The 27,122-nt window shown below is 50.3% G+C and overlaps 1 protein-coding gene across 1 annotated transcript in view; it reads left to right on the plus strand.

Annotated features, from left to right (window-relative positions):
• The window catches only part of LOC119977779 (stromal interaction molecule 1-like), a 47,329-nt gene that overhangs the window by 8,978 nt on the left and 11,229 nt on the right, over positions 1-27,122 (plus strand). The window contains exons 2-4 of the mRNA XM_038818986.1: positions 4,109-4,311; positions 5,754-5,921; positions 23,229-23,329. Of these exons, the coding sequence (XP_038674914.1) occupies positions 4,109-4,311; positions 5,754-5,921; positions 23,229-23,329 (472 nt within the window). The remainder of the gene's footprint in view (positions 1-4,108; positions 4,312-5,753; positions 5,922-23,228; positions 23,330-27,122) is intronic.

Consider the following 27,122-nt stretch of genomic DNA (forward strand, 5'->3'; position numbering starts at 1 on the left):
CCGCATCCAGCGCCACCACTATCTCTGCCTCCCCCTCAATCGCCGGCATCATGATGACATTCAACAATCTCCGCACATTCGTGTTCAGCTGCCTTCCCTTCACAAAACCTGTCTGGTCCTCGTGCACAACCCCTGGCACACAGTCCTCTATCCTGGTGGCCAGGATTTTTGCCAGCACCTTAGCGTCCACGTTGAGGAGAGATATGGGCCTGTATGAACCACACTGCTGGGGGTCCTTGTCCCTCTTTAAAATTAACGAGATCAGCGCCCGCGACATCGTCGGGGGCAAAGTCCCCCCTTCCCACGCTTCATTGAGTGTCCGCACCAGCAAGGGGCCCACTAGGTCCACAAACTTTTTATAAAATTCCACCGGGAACCCATCTGGCCCCGGTGCCTTCCCTGACTGCATCTGCCCGATCCCCTTAACTAGCTCCTCCAGCTCAATCGGCGCACCCAGCCCCTCCACCTTCTCCTCCTGCACCTTCGGGAAAGAAAGCCCGTCGAGGAACCTCTCCATTCCCCTCCTCTCCCCCGTTGGCTCTGACCGGTACAGTTCCCCGTAAAAGTCCTTGAAGACCTCATTCACCTCTACCCCCTTCCGCACCACATTCCCACTCTTGTCTCTCACTCCAGCAATTTCCTTAGCCGCATCCCGCTTGCGGAGCTGATGAGCCAGCATCCTACTCGCCTTTTCACCATGTTCGTACACTGTGCCTCCGCCTGTGTAGTGGTCAGCAAATCAAATATAGCCTGCAGGCTGCCCCTCTCCCCCAACAGTCCCTCCTCTGGTGCCTCTGCATACCTCCAGCATCTTTCCCACCAGTCTATTCCTCTCACTCCTCTCGCTCCTCTCCCTGTGTGCCCGGATGGATATCAGCTCCCCACGAATCACTGCCTTCAGGGCTTCCCAGACCATCCCCACCTGGACCTCCCCCGTATCATTCACCTCGAGGTACCCCTCAATACTTGCCCGGACCCTCCTACACACCTCCTCCTCCGCCAACAACCCCACATCCAACCGCCACAACGGACGTTGGTCCCGCACCTCCCCCATCTCCAACTCTATCCAATGCGGAGCGTGGTCGGAGATTGCAATGGCCGAATACTCGGCCTCCTCCACTCTCGGAATCAGTCCCCTACTCACCACGAAGAAGTCTATCCGAGAGTAGACCCTATGCACGTGGGAGAAGAAAGAGTACTCCCATGCCCTCGGCCTCACAAACCTCCAGGGATCCACCCCACCCATCTGGTCCATAAACCCCCTCAGCACCTTGGCCGCCGCCGGCCTCCTACCCGTCCTAGAGCTGGACCGATCCAGTGAAGGATCCAACACCGTATTAAAGTCCCCCCCCATGATCAGACCTCCCGCCTCCAGATCCGGGATCCGTCCCAACATACGCCTCATAAAGCCCGCATCGTCCCAATTTGGGGCATACACACTAGCCAGTACCATCTTCTCTCCTTGTAGCCTGCCCCTAACCATCACATACTTACCCCCCTTATCCGCCACTACCTCCGATGCCTCAAACAACACATTTTTACCCACCAGAATCGCCACTCCCCGGTTCTTCACATCCAACCCAGAGTGGAAAACCTGCCCCACCCATCCCTTCCTCCGCCACCCTCAGGTGGGTCTCCTGAAGCATTGCCACATCTGCCTTTAGCCCCTTCAGATGAGCAAGTACCCTCGACCACTTCACCGGCCCATTCAATCCTCTCGCATTCCAGGTGACCAACCGGATCAGAGGGCGTCCCGCCCCTTTCCCCAAACGACTAGCCATAGCCCGTCGACTGCCCGCCCCAGGCCAGTACCCCCTGCCCGACCCAGTCCCCACAGCGACAGCACCTCACCTCTGTCCCCCCCAGCCCCCACCAGCTCTTTCCTGACCCTACCAGCAGCAACCCGGTATTCCCCTTTCCCCCCCTCCCTTCCCCCCCAGGCTAGGAACCCTCCCAGCCGCGAACCGTCCTCCATTGTACTTCCGTGGGTCAGCTAACTGCTGCTGACCCCAGAAACTCCCGCCAATAACCCGACCCCTCCCAAAGTGGGATCATCCCCCAATCTATCCCTCCTCCAGGCACCGCTCCAGCGCGGGGAAGAACCAGTTAAGGCCCCGCCTCCCCCCGTCATCGTCTCCGCCCCCCAGCGCGGGAAACCAGAGGAAAGCCCGCGCTTTCGCACTGCCCCACCACACCCTTCTGACGCAGCTCCCAAATACCAGCCCCACTCCATACCCCCAACCCGACATAGAATACAACAAACTCCCCCAACCCTCCCCGCAAGATACAAAACTCAAACAATGCCCCACAGCAAAAAAAACATAACAGAACAGCACCCCCATAAATAACCATATCAAAATTGCAAAAGTACAAAAAAAAACAAAAAAAGAACACAGCAACAGCAGAAACCAGCAATAAAGCATTACAACCGACCCTGCAACCCCCAACCCCTAGTTCAAGTCCAGTTTCTCCATCCGCACGAAGGCCCACGCCTCTTCCGGGGAATCGAAATAATAATGCCGGTCCGAATAAGTTACCCACAGGCGCGCAGGCTGCAACATTCCGAACTTTATCTTTTTCCTGTAAAGCACCTCTTTCGTCCGATTAAATCCGGACCGCCGCTTAGCCACCTCCGCACTCCAATCCTGGTAGATCCGTACTACCCCATTCTCCCAATTGCTGCTCTTCACCTTCTTGGCCCAGCGCAGCACACACTCCCGATCACTGAACCGGTGGAACCTCACCAGCACCGCACGCGGGGGTTCGTTCTCCTTAGGCCTCCTGGCCAGTACTCTGTGTGCTCCCTCCAGCTCCAAGGGCAGATGGAGAGACCCGACCCCCACTAGCGAGTTCAGCATCGTAGCCACGTAGGTTGTCTGGTCCGACCCCTCCAGCCCCTCGGCAAGGCCCAAGATCCGCAGGTTTTTCCGCCTCATGCGGTGATCAAGCTCCTCAAAGCGTTCCTGCCACTTGTTGTGGAGTGCTTCGTGCCCCTCCACCTTACTCACGAGGACCACGGCCTCCTCCTCTCGTTCAGTGGCCTGCGTCTGCAACTCCTTGATGGCAGCACCCTGGGTGGTCTGAATCTCCGACAGCCTTCTGTTTGTTTCCTGCAGAGAGCTCAGTACCTCAGCCTTGAAGTCTGTAAAACAGCGCAGGAGAGCAGCTTGTTGCTCCTGGGCCCACAGCTTCCACTCCTCTGGAGCTCCGCTGGCCGCCATCTTGGATTCCTTCCCCCGTTTTTTCTGGGGAGCTGCTGCTGTTTTATCCCCCTTTCCACTCCGAGTTCGAGTCATGGACTGCGGGGAAAGTCGATCAGCACACCTTCCCCCACCGGGAGACGTCGAAAAATTTCCGTTTTGGGCTCTAAAAAGAGCCGAAAAGTCCGTTTAAAACGGGAGCTCCCAAATGTGCGGCTTCCTACGTCATCGCCGCCACCGGAAGTCCCATGTTCACTTTTATTGAGAGCAGTTTTTTTTTTAGATGCTGCAGAATTGTTTCATAACTCAACATTCATAATAATAATCTTTATTAGTGTCACAAGTAGGCTTACATTAACACTGCAGTAAAGTTACTATGAAAATCCCCTAGTTGCCACATTCCGGTGCCTGTTCGGGTGCAGAGGGAGAATTCAGAGTGTCCAAATTACCCAACGGCACGTCTTTCGGGACCTGTGGGAGGAAACCGGAGCACCCGGAGGAAACTCACGCAGACACAGGGAGAACGTGCAAACTCCGCACAGACAGTAATAATCTGCCAGCTGCCCCCTTAACCTTTTCAAGAATAACTCGAGACGGATAACAAACCCCAGAGATAGAGATGCCCACATTCTGCGATTTAATTATTTAAAAGAAGACTGAGGGTGACGACAGCCAAGCTGCCAGCTGTTGAGTCACATAATAATCTGCAAAATGATCCTGTGAATTGAAGGAAAGGTTTTAGCTTGACTGGCTACTCAGTCTGTACCTCCTTGTTCCTTTGGGCAGTTTTGTGTCCCCCACCGTAAGGTTATAGTCAGACCAGCGTATGAAAGCCGGAGACTTTCTTTCCCGATGTGAAGTTCTCCCCTGGGTGGGCCGAGAGACCGTGTGAATGTTGTGGTTTTGAGGATGTTTTGAATCTTGGGCCTGCAGGCTGCATAAGGCACAGGAGGAGCATCGATCCGTTGAGGTGGAGAAAGTTAACCTGGAGCAAAAGCTGCGAGATGAGATCAATGCAGCCAAGCAGGAAGCACAGAGATTGCGGGAGCTTCGGGAAGGCACGGAGAACGAGCTGAGTCGACAAAAATACGCAGAGGAGGAATTGGAACAGGTGGGATTTGTACGTTTCGCTAGGATCAGGTATAGTGTGATGCATCGGGGCATGCGTGTTTGTAGTCAGCTCAACAAGGACAGCCGTGGGTGCAAGCTGGCCGGGGTGCGGTCAGGGTGTGGGGGCCAGGGTGTGAGGCGGGCGGGGGCATGGTGTGGGGGAGGGGCGGGGGCATGGTGTGGAGGAGGGGGGCGGGGGCATGGTGTGGGGGGGGGGGCAGAGTATGGGGGGGCGGGGTTGAGGCCAGGGTGTGAGGGGGAGGGGGGTCAGGATGAGAGGAGGGTGTCAGGGTGTGAGGGGGGCGTCAGGGTGTGAGTGGGGGGTGCCCCAGGAAGTGGGGGGTGCCCCAGGGTGTGAGGGGGCGGCCCCAGGGTGTGAGGGGGCGGCCCCAGGGTGTGAGGGGGCGGCCCCAGGGTGTGAGGGGGCAGCCCCAGGGTGTGAGGGGACGGCCCCAGGGTGTGAGGGGGCGGCCCCAGGGTGTGAGGGGGCGGCCCAGGGAGTGGGGGGGGGGGCGGCCCCAGGGTGTGAGGGGGCGGCCCCAGGGTGGGAGGGGGCAGCCCCAGGGTGTGAGGGGGCGGCCCAAGGGTGTGAGGGGGCGGCCCAGGGAGTGGGGGGGCGGCTCCAGGGTGTGAGGGGGCGGCCCAGGGAGTGGGGGGGGCGGCCCAGGGAGTGGGGGGGGGGGCGGCCCCAGGGTGTGAGGGGGCGGCCCAGGGTGTGGGGGGGGCGGCTCCAGGGTGTGAGGGGGCGGCCCAGGGAGTGGGGGGGGGCGGCCCCAGGGAGTGGGGGGGCGGCCCAGGGTGTGAGGGGGCAGCCCAGGGAGTGGGGGGGGGCGGCCCAGGGAGTGGTGGGGGCGGCCCCAGGGTGTGAGGGGGCAGCCCAGGGAGTGGGGGGGGGGTGGCCCAGGGAGTGGGGGGGGCGGCCCAGGGAGTGGGGGGCGGCCCAGGGAGTGGGGGTGGGGGGGGTGGGGGGCAGCCCCAGGGTGTGAGGGGGGGTGGCCCCAGGGTGTGAGGGGGGGTCCCCGGGTGTGAGAGGGGTCAGGGTGTGAGGGGTGGTTAGGGGCGGTTAGGCTGTAAGAGGGCCTGGGACGGTCAGGGTGTGAGGGGGTTCGGGGGGCTGGGTTCAGGGTCTGAGGGGGGTCGGGAGCTGTCGCTGGGGGCGGGGGCAGGGGTGTGGGGGAGGGGTGCTGTGGCCAGGGTCTGAGGGGGGTGGGCTAGGGCCAGGGTGCGGGTGGGTTCCAGGGCAGAGCTACAAGGGTTGACTGTGGGTATTTGACATTCACGGATTCTGTTGCTCGGTCTCAGTTGCAGCATGGCCTTGGCAAGTGAGGGGGGCAGAGTTGCTCCATACATTCTCCACCATACAGGAATAAGGTGAACAGTGACTTTCCCTGGGATAGCTGGAAGGTGAGAATAAAAAATGACACCTGTCTGTCTGTCTCTCAGGTACGCATGGCACTAAAGAAAGCAGAAAAGGAGTTGGAGTCACGCGGGAGCTGGTCACCACCTGAAACACTGCAGAAATGGCTGCAGCTCACACACGAGGTGGAAGTGCAATATTATAACATCAAGAAGCAGGGTGCTGAGAGGCAGTTAAACATTGCCAAGGAAGGGGTATGTGTTATTCTGTTAAAATTGAGAGAGAAACTGATGCTAGATGGGAAGTGAGGAAAGACATTTTATTGCAGAGCCATTGACCTGCGATGTGCTGTCTGAAGTATCCAATTTAGAGTATCCAATTCATTTTTTTCCAATTAAGGGGCAATTTAATGTGGCCAATCCACCTACCCTGCACATTGTTGGGTTGTGGGGGTGAAACTCACGCAAACACGGGGAGAATGTGCAAACTCCACACGGACAGTGACCCAGAGCCAGGATCGGACCTGGGACCACGGCGCCGTGAGGCCACAGTGCTAACCACTGCTCCACTGTGCTGCCCCAGATTCCTGTTTTTCAAATGGGAATTGGATAAATACTTAAAAAGGAAAATCTGGAGGGTTATGAGCATATAGCCGGAGAATTGGAAAGCTCTTTCAAAGGGCCAACATGGGCGCCATGGGCTGAATGGCCTCCGTGCAGTTGTAAGATTCTGTTGCGCAGTGTAACTAAGGATGCAGCATCAGCATGGATTTCTTATAGCCCTTTAACAAAGGGAAATAACCCGAGGTGCATCTGTTGCACGTTTTACTATGGGCGTAAAACGCGTTTATTGGAGTGTATTAACACGCCTCCGAGTTCGACGTGTGCTTAACACTACTAGGCTCTGTTCTATGTAATTATTTAGCTCTGGAGTCGCCAGTTGCCGTTTAGGCAACGTAACAAGTATTCCAAGGTCAAGTTCAAAGTAATAAAGACGATACACCGATTAGTAAAGTTCAAACGATCAATATTTATTATACAGTTATAATAAATACTCATGCACACACTAAGAGACTAAGCTATAACTAAACTTAAGTGAACAGAATACTTATCTAACAGGAACAGGCAAGGTCAGAGAACGAGGCCTTCGTCCTGGTCTGGCACTGCAGCCTTCAGCAAGCGTTCTGGTACTTGGGAGTCTAGTGGGCTTGGATCGCGTAGCGAGCGTTGAACTTACGGTTTCGGCGGCTGGTGCTCAACGGCTGGAGTCAGGATGCAAGATGTCAGTCAGAGCCGGAGCACGGGTTTAACAGACCGGGCTATGTGGGGAATTTGCTTTTATACCCCTCTCTAATGTCCTTGCCCCCTTCTAGGCGGGCTCTACCTTTCGGTACCGATTGGAACGTTTCCAAACGGCTACCTTCGAAATCCTCCAATGCGGGGCTTCCCTCGATGTTGGGGGGTGGTTTCGATATTCGTTACTCTGGTGCCATCCTGTCTGCTCCACCAATTAAGTGCTACATTGAGATGGAAATGTTGCCATTGTGTGTGCCTGGATCTGGGCTGCCTCATCAGAATGTTAAGCGCTTTGCCATTAACACCTTTGGCTTGGAGATCTGCACCTGGCCAGAAAACTGGTTTGCTGCTTGCAAAATGCTAATTAGTTGAGAGCAGGCTGTCTGTTCTCACTAAACAGGCTTCCCTGCTGTCTTCCATTTTAGTTTGGCTCAGTGTCCATTTTGCGTGGCCAGCATGGCTACATTCCCTCCTTGTGATCCTCACAATCATACTATTGTGAAGGATCACCTATGTACTTTGCCTTCCTTGTGTTCTCTGACCTCTTGCCAGTTCCTGTTCTACTCTGTTCTTAAACTATGGGAAGAAGAAATTTTTTTTTAACTAACATCTCTACTTGGCCCTATGTCAAAGGGACATGCATTACTACAACTGGGAACCTCTACCTATCACTATTAACCTTAACCTTAACTTAACATTTCATCACTCTAAAATCTTAACCATTCACACCACAACATCACACTTCCCAACTCGGCAGTCGAGTATGGAACAATATAATACATGGCTGAATTTTTATTTACAGAGTGTTGTAATCAGTGAGGGGTTGAGGGGTTTGGTGGAATCCGAAGATGGGGGATTGAACCCTATAGATGGGTGAGGTGCTGGAACGAGAGGCTCTCCTCTTCCATTTCCTCAACCTGAGGGTCTGCACTAGTATGATGAGGATCGCGATCACCAACAGTGATTCGATTATATAGGACATGGAGTACCACGTCATGAATTTAGTACACCAGGTCTGAACCTCGCTGATCAGAGCTGAGCACTGGGGGTTTGCTGTAATTGAAACATTTACGGTGGGGGTTGTGGGGGAAACGTGTCTTGTTTCCACACATATACATATGACATTAAACAGTAATAAGTGGGCTTCCATCATTTTGCTGTTCTTCTTCTTTCTCTTCCTTCTTCCTCCGGTATTGACAATCCTGGCTTCGACCTCTGTCTCGTCCTTTGAAACCTTTGGGATCAAGCACAGTATCTGTCAATACACAGTTTAAGACCTTTACTTGTTAGTGCATCTGTCTTTCAAAACCCAATTGACCCTTTAAAATGACTGGCTAAGTCACACCCTGTGACTCCCCTCATTTTTTTTTTTTCAAAAAGCGAATTTAAAGACCAGCATACACCTAACAATCCTTCCTTCTGCGAGCCGTCTCGCAGGCTTTGCTGATTTACCATCCGAATGTTCCCGGATGTAAATAGCATGTGGGATGGCGGCCGAAGGGCTACCTAACGTAAAATGAAAACAAACTTGGAAACAAACATCCGAATGAGTTGCGTATGGGCCGCTACGGGTACGAGTTGGATGGGATCCCCGGGTAGGGCGTGCTGTGCCATACCCGAGCTTGGCTGACCAAGGGTTGGTTCTCAGACAGGGCGGGTCCTCAGTGCCGTTTGTCCACTGCCTGAGTAACCTGGAAAAAACGGGTACGAATGTGTTCACCATGACTTGCAGCCTCTATTTCGCCGAATAGAGGGGCACCTAAAAAACCAAGGGAGCCAAGATGCTCCAACTGAGGACATCACTGAAGTTCTCAGAGATATCTGCAGATAAACTATTTGGCGTGTGGCCTTACAACTTTGGAAAAGATCTCCAATCAAACCGAAGTTCTCAAAGGTATCTGCGGACAAGCTAACGTGTATGTGAGGTGGTCACAATCTTTTCAGCTGAAAAGAAGATGTCCATCCTCCAGCTGAACAATGTACAATCCTGAGACAAACAAACATAAAACGAAGACAAACATACGTGCAGGTTCCATCAGAAAGGACATCGTTTCCCTCAAACGATTCCTATCTTACATCATCTGGACACCTCACTTTGATTCTGCCTCTGTGAACAGGGTCACAAAGGGGTTGCCGTGTCGGGAGTCAGACACCGTGTCGTCCTGCTCTCCCGGATCCCACACCCTTGTGTGGATCAGGCATGCTATTTTGGAATTGTGTGACCGGGGGTCACTTTCATCATTGCGGACAAGTCTGTAGGAATTGTCCCTGTGCCATTGTGTAGTGTCGAGTGTGTTGTCGGGGTAGTCGGGGTCGGGTGGTGGTTCTGGATATTTGAGGTAGGTGACTTCCATGGGGTCACTGGAGTCGGGGTCGTAGTTGGTGCAGTGTGGGCTGTATGGCTGTGTGCTGTCGCTGTCTTCAGAGTCAGTGTCAGTCCTGCTGTCTCTGCTGTGGCAGCTTGTGGGCGTGTCGGGGCGTGGTCTGTCGTGGTCTGTGGGCGGAGTCGTGGGCGAGTCCGTGGATGAACTGGTCTGTGAGGGGGATGGTGGAAAAGTGTCTCTGGTGGGCGGGGTGAAGTGTTCTGCTGCATCCAGCAGGACATGGTGAGCATGGTTGGCCTGTGTTCCATATGCCTTTAACTGGTTTATATGGAACCACGCGGTCTTCCCATTAGGATACTTTATCCTGTAAACGGAGGGGCTAATTTTGTCCGAAATTGAGTAGGGACCGGAATATTTTGGAGCCAAAAAACTGCTGGGGTTATAAACAGATAACATTACCTGTTGCCCAACCTGGAATTCTGTGGTGTGGACGGTCTTATTGAAACAGGCAGTACGTTGCTGTCGGCGTTTCCCTAGCTGGACTGCGGCTGCGAGCTGTGCAGACCTCACAGTCTCAACTAGATCTTTAACTGCCTTTTCATGTGTGAGGGCCGTCACTTCGGGGCTTGTCATGTCCAGTCCTAAAAGGAATTCTGTACCTTTCATAGGGCGTCCGGTCATGAGTGTATGTGGTGTGTATCCTGTAGATGTGGAGACAGTGTTCCTTATGAACATAAGTGCAAAGGGGAGCACTGAATCCCATGTGGAATTATTCTCTTGAACCATTTTTCTGAGGGTCGTTTTTAGGGTCCGATTCATGCGCTCCACAATCCCGCTGGACTGTGGATGATACGCAATATGAAAATTTTGCTTTATACCGAATATTGTCAGGACGTTCCTCATGACCCGTCCTGTAAAGTGAGATCCCTGGTCCGAATCGATACTTCGGGGTAAACCCCATCTCGTGAAGATGTGGTGGGTCAGGATCTTTGCAGCTGTCTTAGCTGTGTTTGTTCGTGAGGGAAATGCCTCTACCCATTTGGTAAAGGTATCTATCACCACCAGAACGTATTTATAGCCATTCCTACAAGGGGGCAATGGACCTATAAAGTCGATCTGGAGGTTTGTCCAAGGGCCGTTAACTGGGCGAGTATGCCGAAGTTGTGCCTTCTTAGAATACCGCTCCGGGTTATTCTGTGCACAAATCAGGCAATTCTCTATGTAATGTGTGACATCAGTCCCAAGATTAGGCCACCAACAGAGTTGCCTGAGGTGCCTCGTTGTTGCATCAATTCCCTGATGCCCGTGTCCGTCATGGAACAAGGCAATCATCTGATTCCTGTCCTGCTTCGGAACCACATAAAGTTGGTCCTTAATGATCACACCCTCATGTGTGGTCAGTGTGTGTTTAAAGTGCTCGTACACAGGCACAAAGTTTCCCTTGAAAACCTCCCTGAGGTCTCCGTCCTGTTTCTGTGCTGCCACGAGATCTTTAACCTCTGTTTGTGAGACTTGTACTGCGCTCACAGGGGCGCTAGCTATTGCGCTAGCTGGGGGGGTCCATAAGTGTCCTCTCCTGGAACCTGCCTTAGCCAATGCGTCGGCTTTTACATTCCCAGGGGGTGATGACCTATGGTGGCTGCGAACTTTTATAATGCCGAAGGTCCTGTCCTTCGCTTTCTCTAGGACAGGGGTGGGCAAACTACGGCCCGCGGGCCGCATGCGGCCCGCCAAAGGTATTTCTGCGGCCCACCAAGTCATTAAAAAAAAAAAAAAAAATTTTTTTTTAAAAATTTTATTTTTTTATTTTTTTATTTTTTTTAAGGTTAATGGGGGGGGGGGGGGGGCTGTTGGGTTACTTACTGGTATAGGGTGGATATGTTGACTTGAGTAGGGTGATCATTGCTCGGCACAACGTCGAGGGCCGAAGGGCCTGTTCTGTGCTGTACTGTTCTATGTTCTATATGAGGCGCCCAGAATCATAACCGGGTGAAGTAATTATTTTACTTAATATACTATGTGGCCCTTTGTGAATTGTGAATTTCTGAATGTGGCCCTTGCACGGAAAAGTTTGCCCACCCCTGCTCTAGGATATGCTGGAGTAAGGGGGCTGATGGAAGGGGTTTTCCGTCTGCGGAGACAAAACCTCGTGTCCTCCACAGGGGCAGAAAATCTGTTCGGCTATTGCAGACATATAAGCTGTCTGAATATATGTCTGCTGGGCTGGGGAAAGAATCGGGGTGGTCCACTATATACGCTATGGCTGCTAGCTCTGCTGCCTGCGCGCCTAAGTGACCTGGTAACTTAAGAGCTATCTCTTCGAGAGCGCGCCCCTGCGCGTCCTCTACATAGATGCCGCATCCTGTGATACGCTCACCATTTAAAACTGTGGAGGAACCGTCTACATAAATCCTCAAGGGTCCACACGTGTCTGTGGGCTGGGGGCTTTGTTTTGGGTTCCCTATCTTCCTGGGGGGTGTTTTTGCTAAAAAGGGTCCTGTGTTATGCAGGGGAGCTACAATTTCACAGTCATGGGGCTGTCCGGGGTATTGGAGGTTGTCTGCTAAATATGTGTGTGTGCGTGTCCGTTTTACAGTAATGTCCCGTCCTTGTAAAAGTAGGGTCCACCTAGCTGCCCTAATCTGGCTAACTGAACCGTCCTTCAGTCGACCGTCTAGTAGTAGCTGTGTGGGTGTATGTTCGGTTAGAATGGTGATGGGGTTTAGTCCGGTTATGTATGAAAAATACTGTACTGCCCAGAAGACAGCAAGGAGGTGCCTCTCACAGGCTGAAAATCCTTGCTCTACCGGGTCTAACAGTCGGGAGGCATAAGCCACTGGTCTTAGCTGCTCGTGCCGTTCCTGAAGCAACACGGCCGAGAGGGTCAGATCGGTGCTCGCTACCTCTATTGCGTACGGTGAAAGTTGGTCGGGGACTAGCAGCGCGGGTGCTGCACTAAGGGCTCGTTTCAACTCTTCCACAGCGCCTGTATGCTGCGGAAGCCATTCCCAGGGGGCTCCTTTCTTAAGGAGGTCTGAAAGTGGGGCGGCTTTTGTCGCGAATCCGTCTATGTGGTTCCGACAATAGCCAACCAGTCCTAAAAACGACCGGAGGGCTGAAACATTCTGGGGAAGGGGCAATTTGACAATCGAATCAATTCTTTTGAATTCGATCTCGCGTTTGCCGTGCGTGATGACTGATCCCAAATACATCACTTTACTTTCCAATATTTGGGCCTTTTTCGGGTTAACTTTACAGCCAATTTCAGTCAAGAGTTCCAGGAGTTCGGCCAGAAGCGAAATGTGCTCTGCCTTTGTGTCTGTCTGCAGTAGTAGGTCGTCTACATACTGTACCAGACATTCGGGTCGGGAAAATTTCTCTAATCCACTTGCCAGCTGTCGGTGGAAAATGGAGGGTGAATTGTGGAATCCTTGTGGGAGGCATGTCCACGTGTACTGCTGAGTTTTAAAAGTGAATGCGAATTTGTATTGGCACGCTTTTGCCAATGGTATGGACCAGAATCCGTTACTGATATCCAATACCGTGAAGTACTTGGCGTTGAGACCCTGCTTGAGCATGGTCTCGGGACTAGTAGCTACCGTTGGGGCTACTGCGGGGGTTACTTTGTTGAGTTCCCGATAATCGATGGTCAGACGCCATGATCCATCGGGCTTCCTCACTGGCCAAATAGGGGCATTGTTGGTGGAGGCTACCGTTCTCAGTACACCTTGGTCCAACAAGCTACCTATAACCTTTTCTATTTCCACCTCTGCCTCGAGGGGAAATCTATATTGCTTTTGCGGTCGGGGGTCCTGTCCGGTAACATGAACTTGTCCAGTCATTCTGCCACAGTCATGACGGTGACTTGCAAATGCTGTCCTGTGTTTGTTTAGTAGGGCCTTAATTTGTCGGTCGGTGTGGAGTGTAGTCAGGTCGAATGAGTACTCTCCCACTGCGCTAATCCGATTAGCGTAGTCTCCTACTGTGAGGGTGGCTGGAGCTCTGTCTGATCTAGCCATTCGCCAGACACACTGGTTCACTGGGTCGAACGACAAGCTATGAGCGTTCATAAAATCTATCCCCAGGATGTGCTCTGCTGTCCGGGGAAGATTTACTAGAACTACGGGGTGCCGTGTGCTAATGTTCCCTAGCTGGATCGCTACGGGTGCTGTGATATGTCCCTGCTGCGAGTGTCCGGTGAACCCGCTAAGTGTAATGGTGGAGGTGGTCGGCCACGTGTCTGAGTGTGCCGTGGTTGTGGAGTTAATGGTGGTGCGGGATCCTCCTGTGTCCCACAGTAACTCTATGGGCTTCCCTTTGACTTTTGCTGTGACTACGGGCCTCCCTGATGAGTCCCATAGTGTGTCACAGACCCAAGTGGGGGAGCCCGAACACCGTCAGTTCGTCTCGTCCACATTGGTGGGTCCTGACTGTACTGCTACATTGTGGATGGGTTTTGCCTTACTGCGGTTCAGAGTGCCTGTCTGCTGGCCTCTCTGAGATCGCTGGGGTGCATTACACTCTTTTGCCCAATGCCCTAACTGTCCACAGTTATAGCATTCCTGTCCTTTCTGTTGAGGGCTGCTCTTGCCTTCATTTACCCATGCGGGCTTCTGGTGCTCTCTGACTGCTTGGATATCTGCAGCAGCCTGAGCCTCTTCTGGGGATCTAACCTTTCCTTTTGCCTGAAGCGATTGCTCCCAAGCGCGGGACAATCTTTTCAGGACCCATTTTTCGTTATGGGCCTCTTCTGAGGGGTCATAACTATTGCAAGCGCTCTGTCCAGCTTCTGTTGCGTGTGAGATAATTGTGCGCGTCCACTTAACCATGTTTTCGCGGGTTAAATGCGCTCTATCTAGCTGTCCGAAAACTGCGCTGAAATGAATCCACAGCCTTCCTGCGAATGCTGTGGGGTGTTCGGATCTCTTCTGCCTGCACTTATTCAATCCTTCTACGGGGTCACCTCTATTGTACCCGATGGCATCTAAAATGGCGGTGTGCATCTCCTCTAGGCTGCCTCCTGCCACGTTCTGTGGGTCGGGGAGGGCTGCTACTACGCTCTGGTCTAAACTCAGCACGGTGAGCTTAACCTGTTCTCTCTCATCCAGGCCGTACATGGTAGCCTGCTGCTTTACTTTAGCGAAAAACTGGTGGGGGTCTGCGGTGGGGAGGAACGGAGTGATCTTTTCACAAGCGTCCCTTAGCTGGGTTACTGTTAAAGGGGTGGTGTAAGTTATGTCTGGGGCGCCTTCTGATTCGGCTTTTCTCTGCGTGGTTACGGGATTCATGGGTGCGGTTATGGTCTGAGCTGTGGGGGGTTGGGGTGCCTGTCGTTTCTGCTGAGCTGCGGGCGCACATGTTCCCTGAACATAACGCTGCGCTGTCTCGCTTAATTCCTGCCAATCTGGGGCGTTTTCTCCATCTAACTGTGCTCCAAAGGTGCTTTGGAAGCCATTCTGCACCGAAAGCAGAGATTGCAATTCCGCAATCTGTTTCCTGCATTTCGCGTGGTCAACTGTGCTTTGTCTTTGTTCGGTCATTGCAGCATGGAGTGCTCTCAAAGCTGCTTTGAGATCGGAACATTGCCTCTGCAATGCCTCCACCTGCTTTTCCGATTCCTGTCTTATCAGAACGGCACGTTGCACGTCCTGATAGGCTTTCTCATACTGGGTCTGGGAACTGTTCAGATGAGCTAGACAAGACTGGTGAGCCCTCTTGGCATCATCCACCTCTCTATCCTTCTCTGCCAACTTCCCTTTTAATTCCAGATTTTCTTTCTCGATGTCCCTGACATCGACCTTACTCATCCTATTCCTCTCTTCTAAATCTGTCCGGAGCGTCCTGATGACCTCCTCTGCGCCTCGCAACTGTGCCAAACAGGACACAATCGCCATCGGCTTGCGTGCTTTACCTAAATTCTTTTTGTGTATCTGAGAGAGGTTCTCCCACCAAGTATGACCTATACTCCCGGGACCTGTCTCCTCATTTGCACAAAACTCTTTCCAAAGGGGCCATCCCTTTCCCTGCAAATATTTGCGGAGTTCCAGCTCCCACGTGGGACACTGGCCTACTCTGCTACTGCTGCTGGTCGCTGCGACCACAAACTTTGCTGGATCCATCAGACGTTCCATTGCCTGCATGGCCATTTCCTCTGACTCTCTTTGTATAATTTGGAACAGGGGGTTGCTGGGGTGGTGTTTCGAGAAAAGGGTACGGCTTACGCTATTTTCCGATCACAAAACTACCGAAAGTTTGTCGCAACAAAAAGCTTTCAGTTTTACCTTACAGCCCTGTTAGTACGCATGCACTAAACACACTTCCGAATTTCGCTTATTATTTTGAACACCTTGAATACTTGTGATCTCTTTCTTTCTCTGCAATTTGGAGTTCTAATTCAAATTTCAGGGTCCTGGACACTGTGGTGTTTCCACTTACAACAGGGTCCCGGCGGATGTCGCCACTAAATGTTGCACGTTTTACTATGGGCGTAAAACGCGTTTATTGGAGTGTATTAACACGCCTCCGAGTTCGACGTGTGCTTAACACTACTAGGCTCTGTTCTATGTAATTATTTAGCTCTGGAGTCGCCAGTTGCCGTATAGGCAACGTCACAAGTATTCCAAGGTCAAGTTCAAAGTAATAAAGACGATACACCGATTAGTAAAGTTCAAACGATCAATATTTATTATACAGTTATAATAAATACTCATGCACACACTAAGAGACTAAGCTATAACTAAACTTAAGTGAACAGAATACTTATCTAACAGGAACAGGCAAGGTCAGAGAACGAGGCCTTCGTCCTGGTCTGGCACTGCAGCCTTCAGCAAGCGTTCTGGTACTTGGGAGTCTAGTGGGCTTGGATCGCGTAGCGAGCGTTGAACTTACGGTTTCGGCGGCTGGTGCTCAACGGCTGGAGTCAGGATGCAAGATGTCAGTCAGAGCCGGAGCACGGGTTTAACAGACCGGGCTATGTGGGGAATTTGCTTTTATACCCCTCTCTAATGTCCTTGCCCCCTTCTAGGCGGGCTCTACCTTTCGGTACCGATTGGAACGTTTCCAAACGGCTACCTTCGAAATCCTCCAATGCGGGGCTTCCCTCGATGTTGGGGGGTGGTTTCGATATTCGTTACTCTGGTGCCATCCTGTCTGCTCCACCAATTAAGTGCTACATTGAGATGGAAATGTTGCCATTGTGTGTGCCTGGATCTGGGCTGCCTCATCAGAATGTTAAGCGCTTTGCCATTAACACCTTTGGCTTGGAGATCTGCACCTGGCCAGAAAACTGGTTTGCTGCTTGCAAAATGCTAATTAGTTGAGAGCAGGCTGTCTGTTCTCACTAAACAGGCTTCCCTGCTGTCTTCCATTTTAGTTTGGCTCAGTGTCCATTTTGCGTGGCCAGCATGGCTACACATCACAAGCGATTATCAAGCCACGTTTGTTGCCGGGCTGAATGAGATGATATTGATAGGTGACCAAAAGCTTAATCAAGGGGGTGAATTTCAAGGAGAGTCTTGAAGTAGGAGAGGTGCCGAGGCTTTGGAGGGAATTCCAAAACTTGGGGCCCAGGAAGATCGAAGCAGAGAATTAAAATTGGGGATGTGCGAAAGGCCAGAACTGGTGGAGGCAAAGCTCTCCGAGTTAGTCACTGAGACAGGGAGGGCTGAGACGCGGGAGGGATTTCCAAAGAAAGGGTAAAGGGCAGTGTCTCCTGGCAGTGACAGAGTTGGACTGAATCATGTTGCATTGGCTCAGTTAAAGCTCCTTTAACTGAATGGTTGATGGATTCTAAAAATCCATCTCTAAATAAGATCGGCCACAGGCTAATGGCCTGGATTTGAATACCAGCGGCTGAGGGGGGAGGGTGGCTGAATGAGCCAAGCTCATGAGCCTGTTAGACAATGGCAGGGCAGAGCCCCCTCCACCTATACACCTGCAGTATTATTAGCTATCTGTCAGTCAGCTCCTCCTGTCACTGACCATCAACCAAACCCAAACCACTACTTAACCTGCGGGGTGTGTGACATCCTCCTGGACCAGCACACTCCCTCCCTGGTGGATGGCAATATAACAACACTTCAGTTATGCTGAGGGACGTCAGAATAAAGCCAGGAAAGTTAGACACAGAGCAGCACTGTCTCCGTATGAAGACCCAACCACAACGGTGAGGGTGCTCAGGAGACCACTATATAAGACCACTTGGAGGAGGGCGGCTAACTCTCCCATTAAGCCCACCCCCAAACAGACAAAGGGCTCCAACAATGCAGAGGCACAGCACACAGACACACTTTGATACATCGAACAAGGATGAACCAACCACACTGAGGCACACCCAACAGCTCCAAAAACACAACTAAAACCAATGGGAAGAGTCCAGTCTCCAGGATACACAATCTGCTCAGGCCTTCGCAGGAGACCAGCACAAATTCTCAAACTTCAAAACAACAAAAAATAAAAACCCGACTCATCCTCAATCCAAGTGAGGTGAGGGTTTATCGAACCCAACTACCCACCACCACACCAACCATCCACCCATCACCCCGTCGTGGCTCCATATAAACGAGCTAAGGGGTGTCTAAAATGCACTCTCCTCATGAGTGGGCAGCACGGTAGCATTGTGGATAGCACAATGGCTTCACAGCTCCAGGGTCCCAGGTTCGATTCCGGCTTGGGTCACTGTCTGTGCGGAGTCTGCACATCCTCCCCGTGTGTGCGTGGGTTTCCTCCGGGTGCTCCGGTTTCCTCCCACAGTTCAAAGATGTGCAGGTTAGGTGGATTGGCCATGATAAATTGCCCTTAGTGTCCAAAATTGCCCTTAGTGTTGGGTGGGGTTACTGGGTTATGGGGATAGGGTGGAGGTGTTGACCTTGGATAGGGTGCTCTTTCCAAGAGCCGGTGCAGACTCGATGGGCCGAATGGCCTCCTTCTGCACTGTAAATTCTATGATCTATGAATGCAAAGATTACTGTGGACAAATTAAAAGGGTCAAGATTGTGCACAAATTGCCTATCACTTTGCTGATTCAATATGGTTTTTGGTAAAACAGGATAACAAACTCCCCCCTCCCCTCGTACTCAAACATCACACACCCTTGTCAGGAGAAAAGGCAACAACATAAATCAACAGCATAATCACAAGAGAATAAAGTCCAGGAATATTGATGAATAGCAGGATAATAACACCATCTATGTTGTTTGAAAAGGGCAAGGCCATTACAGGATCATCAAACAACCTCAGCATCTGTCAAGATTTTTATCGAACAAAGCATTTTCATCTCTAATAATAATAATAATAATGATGCCATGCCGATCCCCGGGTGGCTAGGAACCTAGGCCCCAGCCAGGGGGCAGTGGAGGGTGGCTCAACATTGACCCATCAACCTCCAACCCCTCACAACCAGCATCAAGGACAGGGCAACACAACACAATAATGCATCCAACTTTCACATCAAAATGGCGAAAGCATGGTAGCCAATTTTCAATCTCAGTCAGGAACTCGCCTCCGACTCCTCACATGAGACCGGGCTCACGAACACGACTTGTCCGACCCCTACTCCCCGAGTCAGTCAGGAGGTGTAGCAGGATTCCCAAGGCCCCCACCAGGGAGATTACTCTATCAAATACCAGCATTCTCTCAAGTATGCTTTTAGAAAAGACATTAACTTGCATCAAGCATTTATAAAACCAATAAAATTGTAAATATTTGTGCCTAAACTTGCACAAACCAGTGTAAGTGTTAAAAGTAAAAAGAAACATCTCAATTACCCCCCCACCACACACACACACACACACACACACACACACCAAATTTGCAAGACTTAAATTTTCATCTTGCCGGTTTGTTCATGATCTAATCAGTGTTACAATCTGTGATTACTCTTTGCGCGGTCACATTTAAGGAATGATTCAAATATTTAACATGATGATACATTTCAAATCAGTTTTTCAAACTGCTGATAAGGCAGTACTGCGTTCTTATCCTTGAATAGTGATGGCAAAAAACACATTGTGCAAGCAGTAGCCTGGCCTGGGGTGAGGCTCAACCAGGTAAGGGTGGTAGGTTACTGCTGTGCAGCGCATCAATGAACTTGCTGGAGTTTGACAATCTGACTTTTTTTCTCGTTATTCCCTGGTATTGGTATGTAAATCTCCTGAATCATCAAATGCGTTTTCACAACTTGTTCTGGTGGGTCATAGAGTCTTGGAATAATAATAATCCTCATTATTGTCACAGGCTTGTGTTAACACTGCAATGAAGTTACCGTGAAAAGCCCCATGTCCCACATTCCGGCTCCTGTTTGGGTACACTGAGAGAATTCAGAATGTCCACATTACCTAACAGTGTGTCTTTCGGGACTTGTGCCCGCATTTGGCCCATATCTCTCTGTACCCAGCTTTCCCATATAACTGTCTAAATGCTTTTTAAAAGACAAAATTGTACCCGTCTCTACTACTGCCTCTGGCAGGCACTCACCACTCTCTGTGTGAAAAAGTTGCCCCTCTGGACCCTTTTGTATCTCTCATCTCTCACCTTAAACCTATGCCCTCTAGTTTTAGACTCCCCTACCTTTGGGAAAAGATGGTGACTATCTACCTTACCTATGCTCCTCATTTTATAGACCTCTCTAAGATCACCCCTAAGCCTCCTACGCTCCTAGGAAAAAGTCCTGGTCAATCCAGCCTCTCCTTCTAACTCAGACCATCAAGTCCCGGTAGCATCCTAGTAAATCTTTTCAGCACTCTTTCTAGTTTTTCTGGACCCAGCACCGATCCCTGAGGCACACCGCTGGTCACAGGCCTCCAGTTTGGAAACAACCCTCTATAACCACTCTTTGGCTTTGGTTGCCAAACCAATTTTGTATCCAATTGGCTACCTCACCCTGGATTCCGTGAGATTTAACGGTATGCAACAACCCACCATGCGGTACCTTGTCAAAGGCTTTTCTAAAGTTCATGTAGACAACGTCGACTGCACTGCCCTCATCTACCTTCTTGGTTACTCCTTCAAAAAACTCAATCAAATTCTTGAGACATGATTTTCCACTCACAAAGCCATGCTGACCGTCCCTAACCCTTGCCTCTCTAAATGCCTGTCGATCCTGTCTCTCAGAATACCTTCTAACAACTTACCACAGACGTTAGGCTCACCGGTCTGTAGTTCCCAGGCTTTTCCCTGCGGCTCTTCTTAAACAAAGGCACAGCATTTGCTACCCTCCAATCTTCAGGCACCTCACCTGTGACTGTCTACAATTCAAATATCTCAGCTAGGGGACCCGCAATATCTTCCCTAGCCTCCCACAGTGTCCAATCATCAGGTCCTGGGGAGATATCCCTGCTAGAGGACCCGCAATATCTTCCCTAGCCTCCCACAATGTCCTAGGCCACATTTCATCAGGTCCTGGGGATTTATCCCTGCTAGGGGACCCGCAACCTCCCACAGTGTCCAATCATCAGGTCCTGGGGATTTATCCCTGCTAGGGGACCCGCAACCTCCCACAGTGTCCAATCATCAGGTCCTGGGGATTTATCCCTGCTAGGGGACCCGCAACCTCCCACAGTGTCCAATCATCAGGTCCTGGGGATTTATCCCTGCTAGGGGACCCGCAACCTCCCACAGTGTCCAATCATCAGGTCCTGGGGAGATATCCCTGCTAGGGGACCCGCAACCTCCCACAGTGTCCAATCATCAGGTCCTGGGGATTTATCCCTGCTAGGGGACCCGCAACCTCCCACAGTGTCCAATCATCAGGTCCTGGGGATTTATCCCTGCTAGGGGACCCGCAACCTCCCACAGTGTCCAATCATCAGGTCCTGGGGAGATATCCCTGCTAGGGGACCCGCAACCTCCCACAGTGTCCAATCATCAGGTCCTGGGGATTTATCCCTGCTAGGGGACCCGAAATATCTTCCCTAGCCTCCCACAATGTCCTAGGCCACATTTCATCAGATCCTGGGGATTTATCTACCTCGATGCCTTTAAGACTTCCAGCACCTCCTTCTCTGTAATATGTACGCTCCTCAAGACGTCGCTATTTATTTCCCTAAGATCCATATCTTTCTCAACAGTAAATACCAATGAGAAATATTCATTTAGGATCTCACCCATGTCTTGTGGATCCGCACATAGATGACCTTGTAGATCCTTAAAAGGTCCTACTCTCTGCCTAGTTACTCTTTTGCTGTATTTGTATATGTGGAAGCTCTTTGGATTCTCCTTTGTCCTACCTGCCAAGACAAACTCATGTCCCCCTTATGCCCTCCTGATTTCTCTCTTAACTCTACTCTGACAACCTCTATACTCTTCAGCTGCCTTTGTATGTTATGTCTTTCTTTTTGACCCGGTCCTCCATATCCTGAGTTATCCAGGGTTCACTCCTCCTCCCAACCTTGCCCTTCACTCTAAGAGGAATGTGCTCACCCTGAACCCTGGTTAATACACTTTTGAAAGCCTCCCACTCCCCAGTCCTCCCTTTGCCTGTAAACAGACTCCCCAAATCAACTTTTGAAAGTTCCCGCCTAATACCCTCGAAATTGGCCTTGCCCCAATTTAGAATTTTTACTTTTGGGCCAGAACTATCATTCTCCATAGCTATCTTAAATCTAATGGAATTATGGCCACTGGTCCCAAAGTGATCCCTCACTAACACTTCTGTCACCTGCCTTTCCTTATTCCCAAGTGGAGGTCAAGTTTTGCCCCCTCTCTTATAATAATAATAATCACCTGTCACGAGTAGGCTTCAATGAAGTTACTGTGAAAAGCCCCTAGTTGCCACATTCCGGCGCCTGTTCAGGGAGGCCTAGTTGGGCCATCCACATATTGAATACACTCCTTGCTTGTTCAGTCCTGTACCTGTTTGATGATGCCCTGGTCCCCCCGTCTCTGAATAAAACTACGCGATGGGCTCTTTGGTCAGTCACACTGCTCACGGCCTTTCCTGCCGTAGTCTTCCACTCCAGTCGTGCCACTGAATCCTGCAGGCAGTCTCTCGTTATGCCAAATTTCTGGCTCCATTCCACCCGTTGAATCTTTACTATGATGTTCTCAAAACAAGAGTCCTCCTTCCATCAGACCACCTTCTTCCGTCAGGAAAAAGTTACAAAAGCTTGAGGTCACATACCAACTGACTCAGGAACAGCTTCTTCCCTGCTGCCATCAGACTTTTGAATAGACCTACCTCGTATTAAGTTGATCTTTTCTCTACATCCCAGTTATGACTGTAACATTACATTCTGTAGTCTCTCCTTCCTTCCTGATGAATGGAATGCGTTGTCTGTACAGCATGCAAGAAACAATACTTTTCACTGTATACTAATACATGTGACAATAATAAATCAAATCAAAGAGTCTGATAAACATGAGCCCTGATCGATTCTCTTCATTGCCATTGTAAGGCTCTGCCATATTCAAGTTCTTTACGCACCTTTTGATGAAATGAAATGAAAAATGAAAATCGCTTATTGTCACGAGTAGGCTTCCCCTAGTCGCCACATTCTGGCGCCTGTTCGGGGAGGCTGTTACGGGAATCGAACCGTGCTTCTGGCCTGCTTGGTCTGCTTTCAAAGCCAGCGATTTAGCCCTGTGCTAAACAGCCCCTAGCTCCCATTTGCCATTAATCAGGTTCTATGTCTTTCAATCAAATTCCATCTCCTGATGCCACATCATAGTTGACCATCCCATTGTTCTGCCTTCCATGGTCATCAAATGTAGTGAGAAAAAGTAATTCTGCTAAACAATTGGCTGGTGAAGTGAGGTTCTTGGTCCTCCCAAGCACTTGGATTGGACACGAGATGTTCCCCATGCAATGAATACTATAACAAACTGACCTTTTGAAGCTGGTCTTCTGTGATTTTGGTTTTGACCTGGGATTGACTCTTTCTTTACTCATTCTCTCTCTCTCTCTCTCTCTCTCTTCCCCCCCCCCATTCCCCTCCCACACACACAGGCAGAAAAAATAAAGAAGAAGAGAAATACGTTGTTTGGAACGTTTCACGTGGCACACAGTTCCTCGCTGGATGATGTCGATCATAAAATATTGTCTGCTAAGTGAGTACGGATCTACAGCAGAAACAGGGCAGGTGGGAGAGGCGGTGGGCGTGGGTATATTATCAGTAGAGCATGGAATTCAATTGAACAGTGTTTCTGTCATCTCCATGAAGTGATCAAGTCAACTTGCAGTTGGAGAGAGAAGATCCCTTTGTCATGGTCCATATAGGTACCAACAACATGGGTAGAACTAGAAAAGAGGTTCTACATCGAGAGCATGAGGAGCCAGGCACTAAATTAAAGAGCAGAATCTCGGGATTATTACCTGAGCTATGTGCAAATTGGCATTGAGTACATAAAATTACAGAGGTGAATAGACTCAAAGACTGGTGTGGGAGAAGTGGGCTTTGGTTTGTGGGGTCTGTTGCGATGGGGTGGTGTGTACCTGAACCATGCTGGCACCACATAACTAGGGATGTAGACAGGGGGTTAAACTAAATAATGGGACAAAGGATCAAATTTGGGAAGATGCAGTATATCAAAGAGTAGAGAAAAGGCACAAGGGAAAGGTGGGAAATGATAACAGCATGATTGGAAGGGACAAAGGTCAAAGAGTACAAATCTATGAATAAATCAGCTGATAAAGCTCAAGGTTACAAAACTAATAAAAGGACAGCTAAAAGCACTGAATCTGAATAACTAAGATTCAAAACAAAACAAATGAACTCAGAACAGCAAATTAAATAAATACTAGGTCAAGTTATCCACTTTGATAGCAAAAGCAGGAAGTCAGATTATTATCAGAATAACTATAGATTGAGAGAGGGGAGTGTGCCTTGGAATTGCATGTAAACATCTAAATACTTAAATGTTATGAGGGTCTCTTTCCCTTTCTCCACCCTTTCAGGCAGCGAGTTACAGACTCTCACCAACCTCTGGGTGATAACGTTTTTCCTCACATCCCCTCTAAACCTCCTGCTCCTCACCTTAAACCCATGTCCCCTGGTCATTGATCCCTCTACCAAGGGGAAAAGTTTATCCCTGTCTATCTATGCCCTTCATAATTTTATACATCTCAAATGGGCAGGGTAGCATTGTGGATAGCACAATTGCTTCACAGCTCCAGGGTCCCAGGTTCGATTCCGGCTTGGGTCACTTGAGGTCTTTCTACAACCTAGAATCAGAATAGGACACTATTCACTGAAGGCACAGACAGAGTCGAGAAAAAGTTGGCTGGTGAGGTTTGTGAGGTCTTACTACAACCTACAATTATAGAATTTACAGTGCAGAATGAAGCCGTTCAGCCCATCGAGTCTGCACCGGCCCTTGGAAAGAGCACCCCACCCAAGCCCCATACCTCCAGCCTATCCCACTTTATCCCCATAACCGAGTAACCCCACCAACCTTTTTGGACACTAAGGGCAATTTATCATGGCCAATCCACCTAACCTGCACATCTTTGGACTGTGGGAGAAAACCGGAGCACCCGGAGGAAACCCACGCAGACACGGGGAGAACGTGCAGACTCCGCACAGTGACCTAAGCCAGGAATCGAACCTGGGACCCTGGAGCTGTGAAGGAACTGTGCTAACCACTGTGCTACCGTGCTGCCCTGTGAAGTAATTGTGAAGCAACTGATGGCTGGATCTCGAGAGTTTGTGGAAAAGCTTAAAAGCATTCAAGGCCAAGGAATACTGAAAAGGAGCTGTGAAACCTGAAAGTGGGTCCTTGTTGGGAATAGTTGAGTGAAAGCATTGTTTGAAAGAAATTCTAAGCGGAGTTTGGAATCTCTGGTATAGAAACCTGAATCCAGTGAGAGAAGTTAGCTCTGGGACTGGGTTTCAGAGTGGGCTGATTTCTGAACACAATTAGCCTTACAGTTAGAGGGACTGCGTGTACCTGTTTGATGATGCCCTGGTCCCCCCGTCTCAGATCAGATATATTATGTAACTTGTGAGATTCTTGAAATATGAATACATTTGTGAAGATATGAGGGTAGTGAAGGAGTATTGTATTATAGTCAAACTTTTCATGTTTAATAAATGTTTTTTGTTAAAAACTAATGGGCAGTCATGTAACTGTTTCCCCACATTTTCTAAAAGAATGTAAAAGCTACATCATTTATTATGAACTATTTATAAAGACCACAAGGTAGGCTCATGGCATTCAGGACACAGTGTAATCTGCACCTTTCTCTCATGGTGTGTCATCTGCATCAACCGAACCACACAGAACCGGCAGTAATTTATTTACTTCTAATCTAACCATAGATACTCTCACAACCGCAGAATCCCCTTTACATCAAACTACCCAATCCAGGGGTTCATCTTGCATCTCTAATGTTCCGGGAACAGAGTCAAAGAACAGAGAAAAGTACAGCACAGGAACAGGCCCTTCGGCCCGCCAAGCCTGTGCCAATCATAATGCCTTAACTAAAAAAAGCCTTCTGCCCTTACTCGATCCGTATCCCTCCATTTCCTCCCTATTCATGGACCCATCCAGATGCCCATTGAATGTCACTAATGTGCCTGCTACCACCACATCCTCTGGCAGCACATTCCAGGCACCCACCACTCTGTGAAAAACCTACCCAGCACATCTCCCTTAAACTTTCCCCCCCTCACCTTGAACCTGTGCTCCCTTGTAATTGACACTTCCACCCTTGGAAAAAGCCTCTGACTATCCACCCTGTCTGTGCCTCCCAAATTCTTAGGCCTCTACCAGGTCTCCCCTCAGCCTCTGTCTTTCCAGTGAAAACAGACTCATATTCTACAATTGTGTCATGTCTCTCTATAAAAGTCTCGGACTCCCAATGGCAAGGGTTGACACAGACTGTGTGCTGATGGCTGTTAGATAACTGACTGGACTCTCATAGTAATAGGGGAGGGAGGGTGGGTAACTCGGCCCTTTGAACTTACTCCACCATTCAATAAGATCGTCACTGATCTGACTGTAATCTCAACTCTATATTCCCACCCACCCCGGATAACCTTTCACCCCCTAGCTCATCAAGAATCTATCCACGGGGGCAGCACGGTGGCACAGTGGTTAGCATTGCTGCCTACGGCGCTAAGGACCCGGGTTCGAATCCCGGCCCTGGATCACTGTCCGTGTGGAGTTTGCACATTCCCCCCATGTCTGCATGGGTTTCACCCCCACAACTCAAAAGATGTGCAGGCTAGGTGGATTGGCCATGCTAAATTGCCCCTTAATTGGAAAAAATTAATTGGGTAATCTAAATTTATATTAAAAAGTAAAAAAAATGATGTGCAGGGTAGGTGGATTGGACACGATGAATTGCCCCTTAATTGGAAAAAATAATTGGGTACTCTAAATTTAAAAAAAAATCTATCCACAACTTCCTGTAGTGGCCATGGATTGAGTGGTCACATAGAGAGTGACTCGACGGTGTGTCAAACTCGACAGTACACAGTGAGAGCCCTGGTAAATGGGTTGGAGGAAATTCGTGGTGCAGCGTCAATTGGGAAGATGGTGGAGGAGGAAGGGTTGGCGATGACTGGGAAGCTGCCAATGGAGCAGTTGATGAGCTTCATCAAGGACGGTTATCGGCAGATGCGTAAAGAAATGCAGAGTGGTTGGTTGAAGGCGACTGAGGGAGTAGTAGCACCTCTCCGAGTGACTTTGGAATGGGAGGAGCAGCGCGTGGGGGTGCAGGGGGGCGACGATCCAAGATCCAAGGTGGTGTCTGACCAGGGTGATTGGATTGTGTCTCTGGAAGCAGAGGTGGCGATCCGGGAGGGACATGTGCAAGATACTGCAAGCAAAGGTGGAGAACCAGGAGACCAGGCGGAGGAGGAGTCTGGAGAGAAGCAGCGGGGGGGGGGGGGGGGGG

This window comes from Scyliorhinus canicula, chromosome 14 (assembly GCF_902713615.1).
Source record: "Scyliorhinus canicula chromosome 14, sScyCan1.1, whole genome shotgun sequence".
Lineage (NCBI taxonomy): Eukaryota > Metazoa > Chordata > Chondrichthyes > Carcharhiniformes > Scyliorhinidae > Scyliorhinus > Scyliorhinus canicula.